General features: G+C 29.5%; 1 protein-coding gene across 1 annotated transcript; it reads right to left on the bottom strand.

Moving 5' to 3' along the window:
• Positions 1–2224: 2224 nt before the first annotated feature.
• Positions 2225–19154, bottom strand: LOC148277961 (lipase member H-like). The gene is made up of 7 exons (XM_088232110.1): positions 19095–19154; positions 17421–17625; positions 13723–13905; positions 9549–9655; positions 5730–6006; positions 4035–4271; positions 2225–2949 (listed from the first exon to the last, which is right to left on the bottom strand). Exons 3-7 carry the CDS (start codon positions 13898–13900, stop codon positions 2588–2590), a joined length of 1161 nt encoding a protein of 386 aa, XP_088088236.1. The 5' UTR covers positions 13901–13905; positions 17421–17625; positions 19095–19154; the 3' UTR covers positions 2225–2587.
• Positions 19155–19252: the final 98 nt, after the last annotated feature.

Below are 19252 nucleotides of genomic sequence, written 5' to 3'. Positions count from 1 at the left end.
GATGAGTCTTTAATATTTCGATCTATATTTAAATGATCAAATATACCATGTACCTATTGTGAATCTCAACAATTTTGTACTTTTATACAATTTATTCTTAAAAACTAAATACTTATGTAAGAATATAAATGACAAATAAATATCTTATGTTATTATCACTTTTGATTGATTATTTTTTTTGGTTCTACCTACATAATACCCAAAATAAAATAATTGTATCTATATAACTACAGTAATAATAAAATCGTTTCCTATCTCTATGTTAAGATGTTATCTTTGAATACTGCTTCAAACTATGTACATATTTAAATCTAAAAAAAAACATGGAAAATCTATTTTGTTTTCGCCAGCTATAACCAATATGTAGAATGTATCATATTGCGGGGTACTGGGGAAGTTCAGTGCTATGGGAAATTTGATATAAAAATGTTTTCTTACATGCAGAAAAATTAGAGCATTTAATTGTACGGTAAAGCTTCTCTAAAATGCATGGAAAAATTAATAAAAATGAACTACTTTAAATGAATCCCCCACAAGTTCTTCTAAATCAACCAATTATAGAGTGTTGTAATAAATTTCCGGTTTCCGCAAAGTTAACTCACTAATCAGGACAATTCACCGAAGAGATCTAGTGACGTCACTGAATAATTAAAAAATACAAAACTTTATAATATTATAGCGATAATAATACTATGCATAAAAATACAACATTTTTTGTCTTAATTAAATAGTCCATTAACAAATAAATAAACCGCTTAACTTTCCAATTGCTACGTAGCTTCAAAATTATATTTTTTTCTATTTCAACAAAGAGGGAAAACATTTTTGAGAAGGGAATATGGACGTCTAGGCATTTACAGGGTGTCAAGTAGCTACTTAAACTTACCAATGACAGGTCATAAGCCCTGTAAATGCCTAGACGTCCATATTCCCTTCTCAAAAATGTTTTCCCTCTCTGTTGAAATAAATGTAAATATGAATAACTTCCCAGGGAAGAAATCCACCCAGTCTGCAAGCATTTGGACATACTCAAACATTGTTTTTTTAAACCTCATATTTTTTTCTACCAATCGGTTTCAAAGCTACACAAGCTTCTTTATCAAGGTATAATAAACTTTAAAAAAACATTGAATACTTAATATTGCATCAAATCTTAGAGTAAAAACACGCCACTGGCTGAGTCGTCATATTTATAGTCGCCAGCCGTAGGTACTAGTGCCCAGAATTGCAAGCGCAAACTGAAACTGTCTGTTACACGTTTGTTGTTAAACTAAACACCGAACAAAAATTTGGAACACTTTTATTATATGCGATAGAGCTAAAGGGCTTCTCTAGTTGTTTTATATTTATGTTATTATAGTAAGTAATCACAAAGTTGATGAATCAAATATAAATTTTATATTATATTTTTTAGATTAACCATTAAAAACACATCTATGTATCTTCCTCCACGAATGCCACAAATAGACGAGTGGTGCATTCAAATCAAAATAATATTATGTTTTAAATGCACAGTTCAAACTCAAAAAGTATGATTTTGAAGTTACCTGGTTGCAGTAATTACCCAACGATATGAGCCCATTGCAGGTGAAGCAAACCAACTGACAAACTTTTGTAATATTCAATGTTGCTTTTTTATAAACTATTGATATTTTATAGTTATTTTATATATTAAGTAACACGAATATCTAACTAACCTAACCTAACCTAACCATGAAATTAATCATTTTAAAACTACGTAATTTTTCCCACTATGTATATGTTTTATTCTTTGGAACACTTTGCATTGAAGTGGCACCTACCTATTTTTTTTTTTTCAATCAGCCACTGATATAATTTTTTGAGAATATGTCATTACAATATGAACAACATTGACTCCCTGAAATATATTAAAAGAGTTTTCCTTTCTAGTAATCGAAAAACTCCCTAAAATTGTCATCTTTACAATAAACTGATCTATTTGATCGATCAGAATAGGAAAATATCACTTTTTTAAATTTTAAAGCAATAAAGGTTTATGGAATACTGTCCAATAAAAAATTTGCCACCCCCGTAATATGTCACAATTCATGTTAATTTTCAATTTTGTTCCTGACTGTTCAAATTTTTTTTTAAATTCCGTCACGAATCTTGACGTTACAACTATCAATTTTCTTTTATTTACAGTGGTGAATTACATCACAGAACACCCAGGCTTGAGAAAAATCTAATTTTTTCAAAATCATTTTTACTTTTTTTGTATTCTCACCGGGAATTGAACCCAGAACCTTCTGTGCGTGAGTCAAGCGTCTTGACCACTGCACCACGGAGGCCGCCAATCAATGCAAAACATGTCGCGTTTTTCTAGTGACATATTTAAAAAAAAATCTTTTTTGAAGTTATATATGAAAACATTTCTTCATGATATCCATATTGATTTAGAAAATTCAATGAATTATTCTAAATCCATTTCATATATTTTTATCAGTGTTCGTAGTATGTGATAGTTCCCTATTGGACAGTATCATACAGAAATAAACTCTTATTGGTTGAAGTTTAGTAGGCAAAAGAGTTGATTAAGTAGCACATTCATCAAAATGCATCTCATTTATCTTAAAATACCAATAGCGGTGAGGAACCAAACCCACCACATTTCTATTCTTGTTCCTAAATCTATAGTTTCCGGTGTTGTGATTCCATCTTCTCCCAGTCCGTAGAGAGTCTCAGCCGCCGTTTTCAAGTAGTAGATTCCATTGGCTGTTGTAGGAGTATCGTATCCCATGTATATTCTAGATTTGTTGGCGCACGCTCCGGTGCGGAAGGTGTACCAACTACTGCACTGCACGGTCGGGAAGTTCTTAGAAAGGGTGATAGATTCGCTGAAGAACTCCCAGCTCTTGTTATGACTGCACATGAAACTCAGACAGTTGGGCTGCGACTCCCCTCCATTGGGGTAGAAGTCAATGTGGCCTAGAAAAATATTTCGTTCAAATATATACTGGAAAGAAATGAGTGTAGGTATTAGAAGCAAACTTATAAATCTCCACCAAAAGAGGAATACAAGTAAACGTCGTTTTGCGCCGGTTCGATTTACGCTGATTTACAATCACGCCGGTTGGTGCCATACGACAGTAAGCGCCGCGATTCTAATAGCAGATACACTTTTACACGTTGTATCTATGCACACGATGCCTATGTGAATGTGTGTGTGGGTGCGTAAGTAAAAATAATGTATACTTTAGTATTTTGTTATACCTTTATTCAAATGTATGAACATTTTATTGAATTTAGCAATTTCAATTACCACTTGTCAATAATAATAATAATAACATTTAAAAATTTATTAATTATACTCAATAATTAATGCTTTTTGTGGAATATATCAAGAGAGATTATTAGTTAAATGTCATGTCCTTTTAGGGTATTTTTTTTTACAATATTCTAGAACTAATACATTTAAATTCATAAATATTTGATAAATAACATTTGTGTATCTTCATTCATTCATTCATTCGTAGAGTCTTTATTCAATAAAATATACACACTATTACAATATTAATACATTATAAAGAAAAACAAAGTATTAAGATATATTTTGTCCCGATAAACTATTCAATAATAGTTTGTCATCGGGTGCTCAGACATTAGTTTTAATTAATAATCAAATAAGAAGAGTACAGACATAATACTGTATATGTATAAAATAATAAACATAAAAAAATTGTTTAAAGAATAGTTATTTACTTAAATATAAGAAAAAACAAATAATAAATACAAATATAAATAGTGTGTGCTCATAAATGTAATCAAAACAAGATAAAAAATTAGTTAAACAAAGTAAAGTAAATCGAGAATTTCAATTCATATCTACAGACAAAAAAAAAAAAAAAAGAAAATGAAAAGTACATATTAAAATTAAGATCTAAAACATGTAAATGAAATAATAAGGTAATAAAAGAAAAGGTTAACCTAAGAAAATAACAAAAATGTATTCAATGAGAGATATTTTTTTTTTTAATGTTTTACATAAATAATAAATCAATATGGGATCTTACCACAAGGATCAATAATTCCAAAGGTCCCTGTATCAGAATGGATAACATCTACAAAATGAGCATCAGTACTATTTAGTTTGAGCGCAGGACTTTCATCGAAAAAGCAAGGTCCTGCAGGATCCAAAGCACTTAACCTGTCTAACTTTTCTCCTGTCAAATTGTAAAACTTTTTCCCTGCAAAACCACACATGTGTGCTCCCAAACTGTGACCGATAGCATAGAACTTGGTAATTCCAGCTAGAAACAAAAAGAAAGTTTAGATATGAAGGGTCAAAGCACCAGTAAATGACCACCCCCCAGTAAATGACCATTGGTTAATAAAACACAATATAATAAGAATTGCTACATGTGTCCAGTCAAAAAACTTTTAACACTAGAAACTATGACAACAGCAGTAGGCAGACACATCTTTCGGTAAGAAACAAATCTATTAGTTTTGAGCTGTGAGTTGTCAAAAGGTAAAAGTGCGTCTTCCCGTTATTGTTCTGAGATTGATAGTGTTTTTATAAGAAAAGATGTGGTAAGCGTTTTATTTGATGCTATTTCTTATGCAATCCTTTGAATATATCCATATTCTAATGTGTTAGGGTGTTTTATAATGTTATGATGTAACTAAGTCTGAGTATTATTTTTACTGGGGTAGTAGTGGTCATTCACTGGTGATTCTGCTATTTTTTAGAGTAATATTAATTATAATCGTAATGCTCGTATTTCAATAAAAAAGTAAAAGTACTTAGAAAAATTAATGTGTTTTTTATTGTTTTCTTTTATTTTGTACACTTAAATAATAAAAATTTTACCTTTAATGTGAATTTCACTACAAGCCGAACCTCAAATGGTCATTCATTGGTGCTTTGACCCTAGTTGTTAGTATTTGAAACAGTATGTACAATTTCGATTTTGTATTATAAATAATTTGTCCGATTTTATGTATTTAAATTCAGTATCATTAACATTAAAAAATACTCAAAGGTGTTGGTGTTTAAAGTTCATATGTTTTCGCGACCTTTCAGATACATGTTGTGCTGTTTTTCTGGGCCATGTTTATGTTTAATTTAAAAATAAATAAAAAAAATCTTCTTTTTGCCAATGTTTCGGATATTTTAAATGGTGTAGTGTGTGACAGTCGGGTGAGGAATTTTTATTATAATTTGGTTGATTATTTTGAAAATGATCATTTAAGCCTCTCTTCTTCTAATAATTCATTTATAAACTAGGTCAAAAATATAAATGTCAATGTTTTCTTTTCCAGGTAAACTTTTTATTTGCTTTCAAATTTATCCTTAATTAAATTATCTAAATTTAATTCAATATTTTTTGCTCTACATCCATTTTTAATTTTTCTTCAAAAAAAAGTAACTTTCAATTTTTATTTTAAGTGTTTTTTTTAATGTATTTATAAATGCAAATACACCATAGATTTCATAATGAATTCTAGATTTAATATACCCACGCATAGACCATGCCTACGTGGGATTTTTTGTTTTTATAAATCAAGTGACATATTATATAATAAAAAATGTAAGAAATGTAAACAAAAAGAATGTAAATAAATTAATAAATGAAAACTAATCTCTAAAATTTTAGTATGAGATTCAAAAAAAAAATTATCTTCGTTATGATTGGGTTATGTATTCTGTGTTGGCAAATGACGAACTTAAATATATTCAATTTATTGTTTCAACAAATCCTCACCATTGTAAAATTCTGCCAATAGCTTGCCAAATGCTTCTCCAATAAATCTCACTACCGTAGAAGAATAATAGTAAAACCATCCTATCACAGTGCTAGGATCGACAGCCAGGACATTGTAGGATCCTGTTTCCGCCAGTCTTCTCGCCATGGTCCTTACTATGGGACTGTTCCTCGAAGCCAAGAAACCAGGAATAAATATGGCAACTGGTGAGTCCTTCTTGAATAGACTCGATGACATGATTTCAGAGCCCAGGTTTGATGAAAAATTAAAAGTCTCCTGCAAAACAACAGTACAAATATTGCTTAATTTTTCATCATCATCATCAAAAGCTTCGCACTTGATTCAAATTCAAATTAATTTATTTCAACAAATAACAAAATATTTAAGGCGTTATATTGGGGTGGTGTTCTGGACCTTCTCTACCCCCCTAGATACTGATTAATTTGAATTTTTTTTTTTTTTAAGTGACGAGACGTTGCTTTACATAATGGCCACACTGATGATTAAACGTCAAAAAATATGAACACGTGAAATCAAACATGACGATTTTCATTTTGGACATTATTACGACCTTAAACATTACCCAAAACACTTAATTAGGTTGAATTGACCAAACTGTTGGCAGCAGTTTTATACTCTATACGAGTCTTTGCTTCACATAGTGTGGCCATTGTGTGAAGCAAAGACTCGTCACTTTAAAAAAATAAAACTCTTCAAACTAATCACTCTCTACGGGTAAAGAAGGTCCAGAATTCCACCCATGGGCTGGTATTCCAAACGCATTTACAGCGCGCTATAACGCGTATTTTGTACGTAAAAACGCGCTATATTACGGAAATATCACGATTTTTAAAAACATTTTTTAAGTAATAAAGGTCTATGAAATACTGTCCAGTAAAACATTTTTTTTCCTAATTATTAGTAGCATAAAAAATACTTTTAAATTTGTAAATTTGAATTCCTGCAAAAACGGTCATTCCATTGGCCACGCCACAATACGTCACGATTCATGTTTATTTGTTCCTGGCCATTGAACTTTGTTAAGAACAATATCACGAATCTTGACATCACAACAACCAAGGCCAAACACGTCGTATTTTTCTAAGAAAGCATTTTATTTTATTTTTTTAATTTACATTTATATATGAAAACATTTTTCCACAATATCCATATTGATTTTGAAAATACAATTAATTGTTCTAAATTCAATTTACAGATAGACTTGTTACAGAATTTCCAGTACTAGACATAAGGCAAATATACATAAAAACAATTTGAAGACACTTTAATCAAAAGCCTGACAGACATGATGATGGACAACAAATTTACGACACTAACAACTTAACTAAAGTATTTCACACAAACACCAGCCACAAAACAGCGTCTCTGTCTTTCTTGTTATGAGTTCTATCTTCTTGCTCTCTTTTATACATAATATGTATTGCTGTATTGGCGTCACATTAATTATTCGCGTAGAAAGTAAAAATATTTTCTGTATTAAAATCTACCGTAGTTATGGAAATTTGACTTTCCAAATCCGGTGTGAAAATGTCCATTTGAAGATTACAAAAATTAAACATCATCATTTAAAAAATTAAGAGAAATATTTCAAGTCTGTTATCGTATGTAGACTAGTGTGACATTACGGCCCCGAAATAGTTAACTTCTAAGGTAGGTACTCTTAAAAACATAAAAATTTTATGTTTTTTTTAAACAAATTTTATTTACCTTGGCACTAAAAGTATACATTTATGTCATTTTTTTCACATTTTATTTTGCACCACAACAGGCTAGGGGGCTCAATTACAGCAAGAAACACCCAGGCTTATGAAAAATCACATTTATTTATATGTTATTGTGTTCCCATCGGGAATCGATCCGGAACCTTTCGTGCGTAAGCCAAACATTTTAAACGTTACACCACGGAGGCCGTCTTTGGATGAAATCTTTCATTTTATTGTTTATTTAATTTTGCCTGCATTAATTCGGTCAGTATTTTGTAAGCACCTAGAACACAAGTAACATCTGACCGAGATACACGGCAATGAGAATGTTCAGTGCTACAGGAAATTGAAAAAAAAGTGTTTTCTTACGTGCGGTAAAAATTAGAACATTTAGTTGTATGGCGAAGTTTTTCGAAAATGTATTAAAAATGTATATATATAAAACTGTTTCACAAGTTCTTGCTTTTCCGGTTGATGCCGCCCGTCAATTAATAAATGCGTTTGTAGTGTCTAGAGTCGATTATTGTAATGGTATCTATGCAGGTCTACCAATGAACAAAATGACTCGCCTACAGTCTGTATTGAATACTGCAGCGAGACTTATTTTCGGAATCTCTAAGTTTAGTCATATCACTCCACTACTTCAAGAATAACACTGGCTACGTTTTCCACAGAGGGTCGAATACAAACTCTGTTGGCTTATGTATAAATCACTGCACAACTCTGCTCCGGAATATCTAAGGGAACTATGCATTCCAGATGAACTAGCTGACAGGCGTCTCACGCTTAAATCAGCTACGTCTACAGCGAGAGGAAAAGTTATTATACCTCTACGCAAACAGTGCACTAAATTTAGTGAACGCGCATTTGCGGTCGCAGGCCCTATGGCATGGAATGCTCTTCCAACAGAGTTGCGAGGCTGTGAAAGTGAAGTGATGTTTCGGAAAAAACTTAAAACCCACTTGTTCTCTAAATCATTTGAATAAATCCGTGGCATGTGACAACAAAATAAATTGTTTTAATTAAATTACCAATTTAAAAGCTTTAATTAGATCTGTTTATTTATAGAATCACAATGTAAAGCCCCCTTGAGGTATTATATTACGAAAATGGCGCTAGTTAAGTTATCCATAATAATAATAATAATAACAATCAACCAATCAACTACAGCCTTAGATAGATTTCTGGTTTCCAAGAAGCCAACTCGCTGAAGACAACCAGTGACGTCACGTCGTGGCGGGGTAATTTCAAAATTAGGCACAATAAACTTTAAAAAAAAATGCTATTATAATTTGAATCGGGGTGTGGTCCCGTGGTTAGTGTTGTGGACTCACGTATCAAAGGTCCGAGGTTCGAACCCCACTCCAACTTAACTTGATTTCCATTTTCTAATAGCGAGTTATTTACAACTCGTTGAAAATGGTCACCAAAATTGAAATATTTGGGTAAATTATAACAACGCCAATATTGCTTTTTTATCTAAAAATAAATATATTTAAATACTTCCGACAAAAAAATCGCTATTTTTATTTGTTTATTTACATACATAAGGTTATTATACATTTTTTGAGACAATAAGTCCCAACTCCATGGGACTAAAAGTCCTGTGTTGAGATGGGACGAGCAATTATATGACACAGACACATGAGTATATCACCACAAATAATATAGGATTAGAAACAAAAAATAATTTTAAAAAATATTTTTGAAAACATATATATGGCACATCAATATAATAAACAGTAAACTCAATCATTTGGAAAATCATCAAGGAGTTTCACACTCAAATCCCTCCCACTAAGGAAAATCCAGTCCTTAACTCCTTTCTCGAAAATAATTTTTATCCTTGAGAGCTTAATACGTTCTTCCAAAATATTGAACACTCTCGGTGCGATAAATGAGAGATGTATCTGAGCAAATTATATGTAGTTATAACTAGTTAATAATTTATAGTTGTAAATAAAAACAATCAAATAAACCACTGAACTTCCTCATTGGTGCAGGTACTCCTGCAATGCCCTATGCGCCATTGGATCCGAATAAGGAAATAATAATGAGAATGATATGATAGGTAGTTATTTTTATTAGACTTACAATTTTATTTTTAGTATGAAGATCTATTGTCATAGTACTGAGATTAGGTTTCCCGGCAGCCAAAAGTTGCTCATAATTTATCCCAAAAAGCCACTTTATACCATCGCCTAAAAATAAATAAAAAATTTAAAACATTTTGTCTATTTCTTTACGTCATGCATCATGTTCCAGTGGAACTTATTTTTACATGGGGGATACGTTATACACAGTACCGTGTAAAAAAATATACTTTAACGATGCTGGATTAATATCACTTATAAAAATAATTTCGGTATTTTATAAAAAATAATTGTTTATTTTGAAATTTATATTTGAAGAAATAACATTGTAGTTATTCATTAAAATAAATAAATAAACAACAACTTTGTTTTTAACCACTTTTTTTTCTACCGACCTCGCTTGCTTGTGCAGGTTTCAAAGCTGCACAAGCTTCTTTATCAATGTATACTTAACTAATGAATTATATCCTGTTTTATTTGTTTACAGTGATTTCTAAATATTACATCGATACATACGGAGTTAGTAAGTCAAGTCTTTTTGTCGTGTTGTTTTTCAGATGAGAAAAATGAAGTTTTAACAATTGAACGAGAACAGAAAGAGGTGTTGAAAATGCTCACTTTCGTCTACTTAACATTCGATTTTGAAGGCTTGTAATCAAATTGAATAATATCTATATATAACAAAAACAAACAACGTATTGTAGATCAGAATGTTTTTGCTTTCGAATGACGTGCAACTTTTACTTTTTTTTTTAATTTAAAAAAAAACGGACACACCTTGTGTTAGCACCTCGCATAATTACTTTTTATCAGACTACAGCCTTAAAAGTAACATTTCTTACTGATCGTTATCTATCCGACGAAAAATGGCCCTGACTTACTACAGGAAATTCTTCGCGATAACCAGAAACGTAAGTTGCATAATGTAAATAATACTATGTGATTATTTTTTTTAAAAAACTTTTTGTTTTTTACATTCACGATTCGAACATTGAACCTGAGACCTCCCGAAGTCCAATCGTGCGATCAACCTACTGATCCAAAAATGCGGTTTCAATCATTTTATTACGACCCTGAGTGTTATGGATTTATGAACATAATTTTTATTCAACAATGTTGAAAATGTTTTATACGAGTATGCGTAACCTTAAAAATCAGCATAAATAACAAATTCGCATTCAAATCTAAAAGTATTAAAAAATAATAGCTATGGAGATTATGAGTTTTAGCGAAGTTCAGTCATTCTTAAATTACCTATTCATATGTAGGTACTTAAATAATTATTTTATCTTGTCGCCTTTTTTTTCTTTGCGATTCTGTTTTTAACATTATTTTTTAGCTTTATTTGATACATATTTTTTAAATTTGTTTAATAATTAAATGTTATTTTTTTAACTCTAAGTCTTAAAATTGTTATTTATTTATTATATTATATACAAACAAACAAGGGTAATTAAATAATGGTATTTAAAAACACGATCAATATTTAATAAGACCCACACTGTTTTAGTGGCGAAGAGATCTACAAAAAGCCGGAAAATCTATTCCAAAGATTTTTTAGCTGTGTGACGAATTTACTAATCCACACATTTTGGATATTGGGCCATAAAAACAAAAGTTTCTCTTGGAAAATTTGATAAATAGCAGGTTTTAACTTCAGGTTACAAGGGAACATAAACAGAATTATTTATTGAATTTAGTATTTTTTAAATGCATATAGGTTCCATCTCAGTTCTACGTTTCTTCAATCAAGGCAGATTAAGAGATTGATCTGTTACAAAATAGGCATAATTATTACCCCTTTGCAATCCGAGCAACCATACCACTTTTCTTAGAAAATGGTGGTGGACAGACTCGATATGATCAATATGAATGGAGACCAAATTTAAGAAGCATATTCTAGATAGGGTTGAACTAGTGAGCAGTAAAGAGTTATTGTATTGGGTGTTATTATTTTTCGTAATGTACTCTTTTTACCATGGTAATTATTGTCATTAACACGGGCACATACTAAAATACCATTAAATGTTCATGAATATAAATAAGTAAAATGTAACTTAATTTGAAAGTGAATAAATCAATTTATATACCATTTAGCTGAATATTTATTTTAATTTTTTTATTATTTTTATATTTTTTTCATTTTATTTCATTTTATTTCCTTTTATTTCATTTTATTTCGTTTTATTTCGTTTGATTCCGTTTTATTTCATTTTATTTTTTTATTATTATTATTTTTTTATTTTTTTTTATTTTTTTAATATTTTATTTCATTTTATTTGGGATTTTTACAGCTATTACATAAAACAATAAGTAGAAATACATTAACAATACTAGCGATAACAATAATAGCCAATTTAAAAAATCACTGTAAATCTAATGATACATAATATATAAGAGAAAGAGTTTACTTAATTGTATGTGTGTGACGTTTGTATTCATGTGTGTGTTTGTGAATGTGTGTGTGTGTGTGTGAATGAATGAGGGAGAGTGTGCATGTGCGTATGTGAATGAATTAGGGAGAGGGTGCGCGTGTGTGGGTGCGTAAGAAAAAAAATATAAATAATGTAAAACTTGTAATTATATTGAAAAGTGTACAGGAAAGAGATTGGTTAGAAGTTTGACTATAAAAAATAAAATAAAAAAGTAATAATTTATGTCTACTTTCAAAACCTTTTTTATAAATATTTAAGTCATGAAATGTTATAATTTTTTTTTTTCAATAAATTTCTAAACCTTATTCTGAAAAAATAAATCTTTTTTTATTTTATTTAATTGATACACACTGAATGAATAATGTGCAACGAGTCCCATACAATACTAGTACGGTAGATAACCACAAAATGCAGTGAATACAATGTGATGTCAACAATAAGACACGGTAGGTATGACAGTCCGCGTACGTTAATTCAAAACGAACAAACAAATACATATTATACATAAACATAATATATAAATAAGAATAATATATAAGTTTGATAGAATTTATTCGAATGATAAAAATCAGGTGTCACAAACAGTTGGCCCGCTGTACGGGGATACATAATTATGTTAAAAGATTTTCTCACTATAAAATTTATATTTATTCAGGGATAGAGAGGAACGGAGAGAAGGATGCCGACAAAGACAATTTATTACCTATGGCAGTTTTGATAAATTTAATATTATTTGTAAATATATCTATGTCGTTAAGTATCCATAATACGTTTAATCTAAAACGATCAACCATTCACCAATGATTTTTCTAAAACATGTTCTACTTTCGTATTTCCAGATGTAAGGCCCTAAATTATAAAGCTTTGGTCCCGTAAAAATAAAAGAACTTTAAAACACCGCTACACGTACTCTGGGCATCATCATCCCTTACAGAACTTCGTGTTTCGTGTGCACGGTGTTGACTATGCGGATGTGTGTTATCCAAATGCTAACTCTGAATTGCTTTATAAGTTAAAACGATTGCAGAGTATTTGTGTTCGTTATATCTTTAATCTTCGCAAATTTGACCACATAACCGAGTATCTCACGCAACTACACTGGCTCAGTATCAGGCATAGAAGAAACATTATCATTCTATCACTTCTTCACAATATTTTAAATAATCCCCCTTCGCCAGTTTATCTGAGAGAGCTCATCCAACCTCTTTCACAACACGGACTATCTCTTCGTTCTAGTAACGAGAGAACCCTTTTAATACCCTGTCATCGCTCTAATTTTCTTGCCTCCTCTTTCACAGTTGTAGCCGCTCGATTGTGGAATAATCTACCCACTAATGTTAGAGACGCCCCTTCTTTATTTACATTTAAGTCAAGATTGAAATGTCACAATCTAAATATTTCAATTGTTCCTTTATCTTTCTTCTTTCCTTCCCATCCCCTTTCCCCTCTTCAGAGTATAGTGTCAATTTTTAAAAATATATTTTTATTTTTGTTAATCTTTCCTTTTAATTTTTGTATAAAATTGTAAGATTCAATTTGTCCATGTATTTATAATTATCTCAAACTGAACGGTTTGGGTAGGTAGGAAGAAATTGCCTTAAAGCAATATGCCCGCCCTTGTATGTATATATATTGTATATGTATATAAAGTGTCAAATAAATAAAATAAATACCCTGTCTTTTGTATCCCTTATATTCAAATATTTATCAGAATTTTAATATTACATATTTCGTACATACAATTTCTCATGGTAAGTTGAACAAATCCTTTTTGTATGGCGGTTACCAACTGCACCAAGTCGTCCATCTTCTTCTCAGCGAAAGCAGTGAGCAGATCAGTACTGTTGGAGCATGATACTCGTACTTGATGTGTTGATAGCAAGATTATTTGCAAATACACAAGACCACTAAGCTTCATTCTGTCTAAAATAAAAAATGCCTATCCAATAAAACACACAATTCAATCATTTATATTAAACTACTAAAACATAAGATAAACTGTTTTTAAATATGGATTTTTTTGCAAATATCAAACTCCGTTCTTTTAACAACAAGGGCGCACTATATTTATAATTGCGATTTTCAAATTGAATGTCAATTAATATTATTTTAGTATTATCAAAAACCCAGTAAAAATAAATAAATTAGTAGAAATAACAAGGAATTAAGGGAAAGGATCTACAAAAAACTAATGTTGTTTGTGAACATTCTGAACGTGTTTAAACATCCACGTTTCCTCAACTCTCCCATCTGTTGAATTTTGTGAAGTAAAAGAGCTAAATCTTTATCATCTGGGTAAGATTCATCCGGCTGAACCATTTTACCTACCAGCCAACGCCTGAAATCAACATTTTTTTCAGTATATACAAACGTATTTATTGTGTATGCAGACAATTGGTAGAATTCCATATTTATTTTGGTAATGTATCCAAAATAAAACAAGTTTATTGGATTGTAATTCTACTTTTTTTTAATAAAATATACAAAGGGTATATTGTGACGCGTTTCGTCTTGTTAGGACATTTTCAAACAAACTCGAAACGCGTCACAATATACCCTTTGTATATTTTATAAAAAATAAAGTAGAATTACAATCCAATAAACTTGTTTTATTTTGGATACATTACCAAATTATATACAAACGTTTTTAGACAAAATGGATTTCCACCCTAGAGAGTTATTGAGATCTACATTGGTTAAAACAAAGAGGAAAAACATTTTTGAGAAGGAAACACGGGAGTCTAGGAATTCACAGGGCTTCTGACATGTCATAGGCTGGTTTGAGTGGCCACTTTTTTTTACAATGTTTAGGCTTTCATATTCCATTTGTTAAAATATTTTCCCCTGTTGCAAATAATCTAAATCTAAATAACTCCCTAGGGTGGAAATCCAGTTTGTCTACAAACATTTAGACACACTCTTAACATTGCTGATTAATTACTTTTAGTGGACTCACCAATCAGAGTTCCAAGGTTCAAACCCCACTCTACCCCAACTTGATTTCCATTTTCTAACAGTGAGTTATTTACAATTCGTTGATAATGCCCCCAAATATTTGGGTAAATCATAAGAACGCAAATATTTATTGTTTTTAAAACAAATAAAAAAATCTTTTATCTAGCGTCAGTTGTGTTTGATGCAAATTTAATTTTTTATCTAATAAAATGCTAACAACTAACAAATTAGGTTATAGTGATAAATCAGTATCTACAGGCACGTGTTTATTCATTCGTTTTATAAAACAAGTTGATAGATAAGTGTTTTAATTAAATATTTACTACTGGCAGAAATCGAAAAAATCATGATAATTATATAAATATCAAAATACCCAATATGGTATACAGTAGTTAATAAACATGTAATAATCAAAATTAAATATTTGCGTAAATCATAAAAACGCAAATATTTCTTTTTAATAATAATAATAATAATAATAATAATAATTAACATGAAAAATTACAACGGATAAAACAGAAATCAATCTCTCATCAAGTTCTTTTAAGTAAAATTATGTTCTTAAAGAAGAAAATTTCACCAAGGTAACTTTGTTAGAAAAACGTTGTGTAAATCCGAATAGTTTGTTTTTTACTATGTGGCTTTATATTATTGTATAAAACTATATATTATTTCAATTTTATTACAATTTTTTTTTTCATTTAAATAAACAATATTTTTTAACCACAACATTAAAATTATCAATCCAAATATTTCCTTTTTATTACTTACTCGTACAACTTACATTGTCCAGATTATAAACAAGCTAATGTCACTTAACAAAATTTTAGTCACCTAGGCGTATAAAAATGTAAAATTGTTTTCAGGCGTTGCCTAGAAGGTGAATTGATTTAGCCGGATGAATCTCACTCACATGATAAAGGTTTTGGCTCTTTTACTTCACAAAAGTCAACCGATGGAAGAGTTGAGGAAATGTGGATCTTAAAACATAGGCTAAATTGTGAATGTTACACAGGGTGTAAACAGGCCACTTAAACCAGCCAATGACAGATCATAAGTAAATGCCAAGACTTCCAGATCCCCTTCTTAAAAATGTTTTCCCTATCTTTTGCAAAAAATTCAAATCATTAAAAACCTTTCAGATTTTTTAAAAATGTATCGGAAGGAAAAGTTACCAATGGAATTTATTGAAAAAACATGAAGTAATTATGTTGTACACGTAAAGCCTCCAAAAGGCTAATATTATGAGCTAAAACTAATATTATTGGAGCCAATGCGACTGACATATTCAACTTGAATCATTATAAATTCAAAAGGGAAATCAGCGACAGCATGCAGGCATTGTCGTCGTGGGTGAGTAGTGATGAGTAAATACAATATTATTTTTTCATTTTATTTTAAATTTACAAAGGAAAATATTTACAAACATTTCATTTGTGGTTTTCCATCATTCTATTCTTGTGTAATATAACTTTATTTATGACACATTATGTACATTGTTAATTATAGGTTTAAAATTATTTTTAGTACAGTATTGAGTATCTATTATATTATACCCGTATTTTTGTACATATGACTAGATTTCTATAAATAAATTAAAATTTTAAAAAAAAATATATATATTTATGTGCAACTACTATGGTGATGGAGTATTGGGGGATTTGCGAATCTGATCGACATAGAAAAGTCGGTAAGTAGTTATATACAAATATTTACTTACAATTTATAAAATGTTTAACCGCAACATTAAGGCTTTAAATAATTAAAATATTTCGAACCGACATTGCCAGGAAAAAATACTTAACGCAAATGAAAATTCAAATAGCAACAGAGGGTATTAGCAGCAAACTAAGAAATCTCCATTGAAGGAGTTACTGAGATGTTTGCGAAAAACTTTGAAAAAAGAATAGTGAGATTTCCAACTATGCTTCACTTACTCTATGTTTGCGGTGACACGTAGTATAATTGAAAACTGTTTTTGCAAGATTTAGAGACGGTTTTGAATTACACTATTATTTCGGTAGGTAGGTTTTCGTGTTTAGTTTATTTTGGCATCAATAACTTTTTTTCCATTTTTGATGGAGATTTCTATGTTTGCTCCTAACACTTATTAGTTGATTTTTTACTTCATGTACACATTTTTTTATTTATCACATCTTTTACTATGGTTTTTCTTTTTACTGTGTATTTTACTACGTTTTTAAATCATTTTTTACGATGTTTTTTACTGGGTTTTTAAATACGTTTTTACTATATTTTTACCATGTTTTTTTAACTGTGTATTTTCATTTATGTTTTTCACTATGTCCAATACCTTTATTTATTTTTCTGTGTATTGATTACTGTTTCTATATATATATATATATATTTACTGACTTAGAACAGGGTAAATAACCCTAATTAAATAGTTGAAGCAACGTTGTATAAATGTATAATTTTATGTACATAATATATGATAATAAATAAATACCCTCAACACTCACCTGAGTTTTCTTCTTGATATGCAGTCAGTAACTAATGAGTTTGATAACCGTTGTCATTCTATTATGGTCATTTATAATATCGACACATAATAATATGCATAGACATGTGCTATCTTCATTATGTTGAATAGTTAAACAGCTGTTGTCTATTATCTCCAATGAAATAATTGAAAGTTTTGTATTTATTAGCATATCCGATGATTTCCTAGAGCAAAATTTTAATATCAGTGGTGGGAAACATTAAAAAATATATATAAAAATAAAAATCATGTTTTGTATTTCTCCAAATGTTTGAAATATAAACATTATCAAATTTAAACAAATCACTTTTAATGTGTGTTTCTCATTTATCGTCAAGTAACACTTAAAGTTACACATCAGTTTATAAATCAAACACTTTTGTTGTACACAACTTTATAAAATTAACAGTTTTGTTTCGCACCAGATTTAAATTGAACGATTTGGTTAAACGCAAATTGATATGTAAATATAACACTATTGTTATGCATCAATTTACGCATTTAACACATTGATTTGTTACACATCAGTTTATAAATCAAAAACTTTTGTTGTACACAACATTATAAAATTAACACTTTTGTTTTGCACCAAATTTAAATTGAACAATTTGGTGACGCGCAAATTTATACATAAATACAACACTAGTGTTATGCACTAATTTAAAAATTTAACACGTTTGTTATATATCAGTTTATCAATCAAAAACTTTTGTTTGTTTTACACCAGATTTAAATAGAATAATTTGGTTACACGCAAATTTATAAACTTAACATTATTGTTATGCACCAATTTATACATTTAACGCATTTGTTACACATCAGTTTATAAATCAAACACTTTTGGTGTACACACACAATTTTAGAAAATTAACTAATTTATATATAAATAAAGCACTGTTGGTATAGACCAACTTATACATTTAACACGTTGATTTGTTTCGCATCAGTTTATAAATTAAAAACATCAGTTTTATATATATTTTTTTAAATAGCACATTTTTTTCGCACCGGTTTATAAATTAAACTATAACACAACTTTATACACAAATATCACTTCTGTTATCCACCACTGTATAAATTTACCACACACTAGTTTATAAATTAAACATTTTTTATACAAAACTTTATAAACTAAACACTATTATTTCGCTCCACAACAATTGTGTAATACAATATCACTTTATAAATTTAACACTGCTGGTATGCACAAAATAAATACATCAAATAATGATTTTAGAAATACTCAATAAATCGGAATACGTTTAAAAATATTTAATAACATATAAATAATGTAAAACATTTTTTAATGATTTTTTAAAAAGGGTTGTTGATAAATTTTGTAATTTTAAGTTATCTACATATGTAGATCTTTAAATAAAATTTGCTCTAATACTTAACTTTTAATAATTTAATTAATTGTTTCACCATTAGGTTAGGACACAAACTATTCAAACAATTGCAAATCACAATCATTCACTGTTAAATAAAAATTATCACACTACGCAAAAATTTTATGTAATTATTAAGAATTTAATATAAAAACTTAACTTCGTACATTGCAAATAAGTATAACTTGTACGGGTATTTTTTGATTATAAATTAATAAAAACATACAAAATAACTATGGGCTTAAATACATTGAAAAAGGACTCACCATCGTTAAGTTGTTTTACTAATAAAACTGGCCAAACACAAGACTTTGGTTTTGCCTTATTTCTCGATAATTTTTAGTCAACCTTGCTATGATAAAACATTCCGTTTTTCATACTAACTTTCCAAGTGTATTGGGATTTTATCTAATACAGACCCGTA

Source organism: Micrasema longulum, unplaced genomic scaffold (assembly GCF_059751315.1).
Source record: "Micrasema longulum isolate JH-2025_06_02 unplaced genomic scaffold, ASM5975131v1 h1tg000949l, whole genome shotgun sequence".
Lineage (NCBI taxonomy): Eukaryota > Metazoa > Arthropoda > Insecta > Trichoptera > Brachycentridae > Micrasema > Micrasema longulum.
This window is presented reverse-complemented; position numbering and strand designations above follow the sequence as displayed.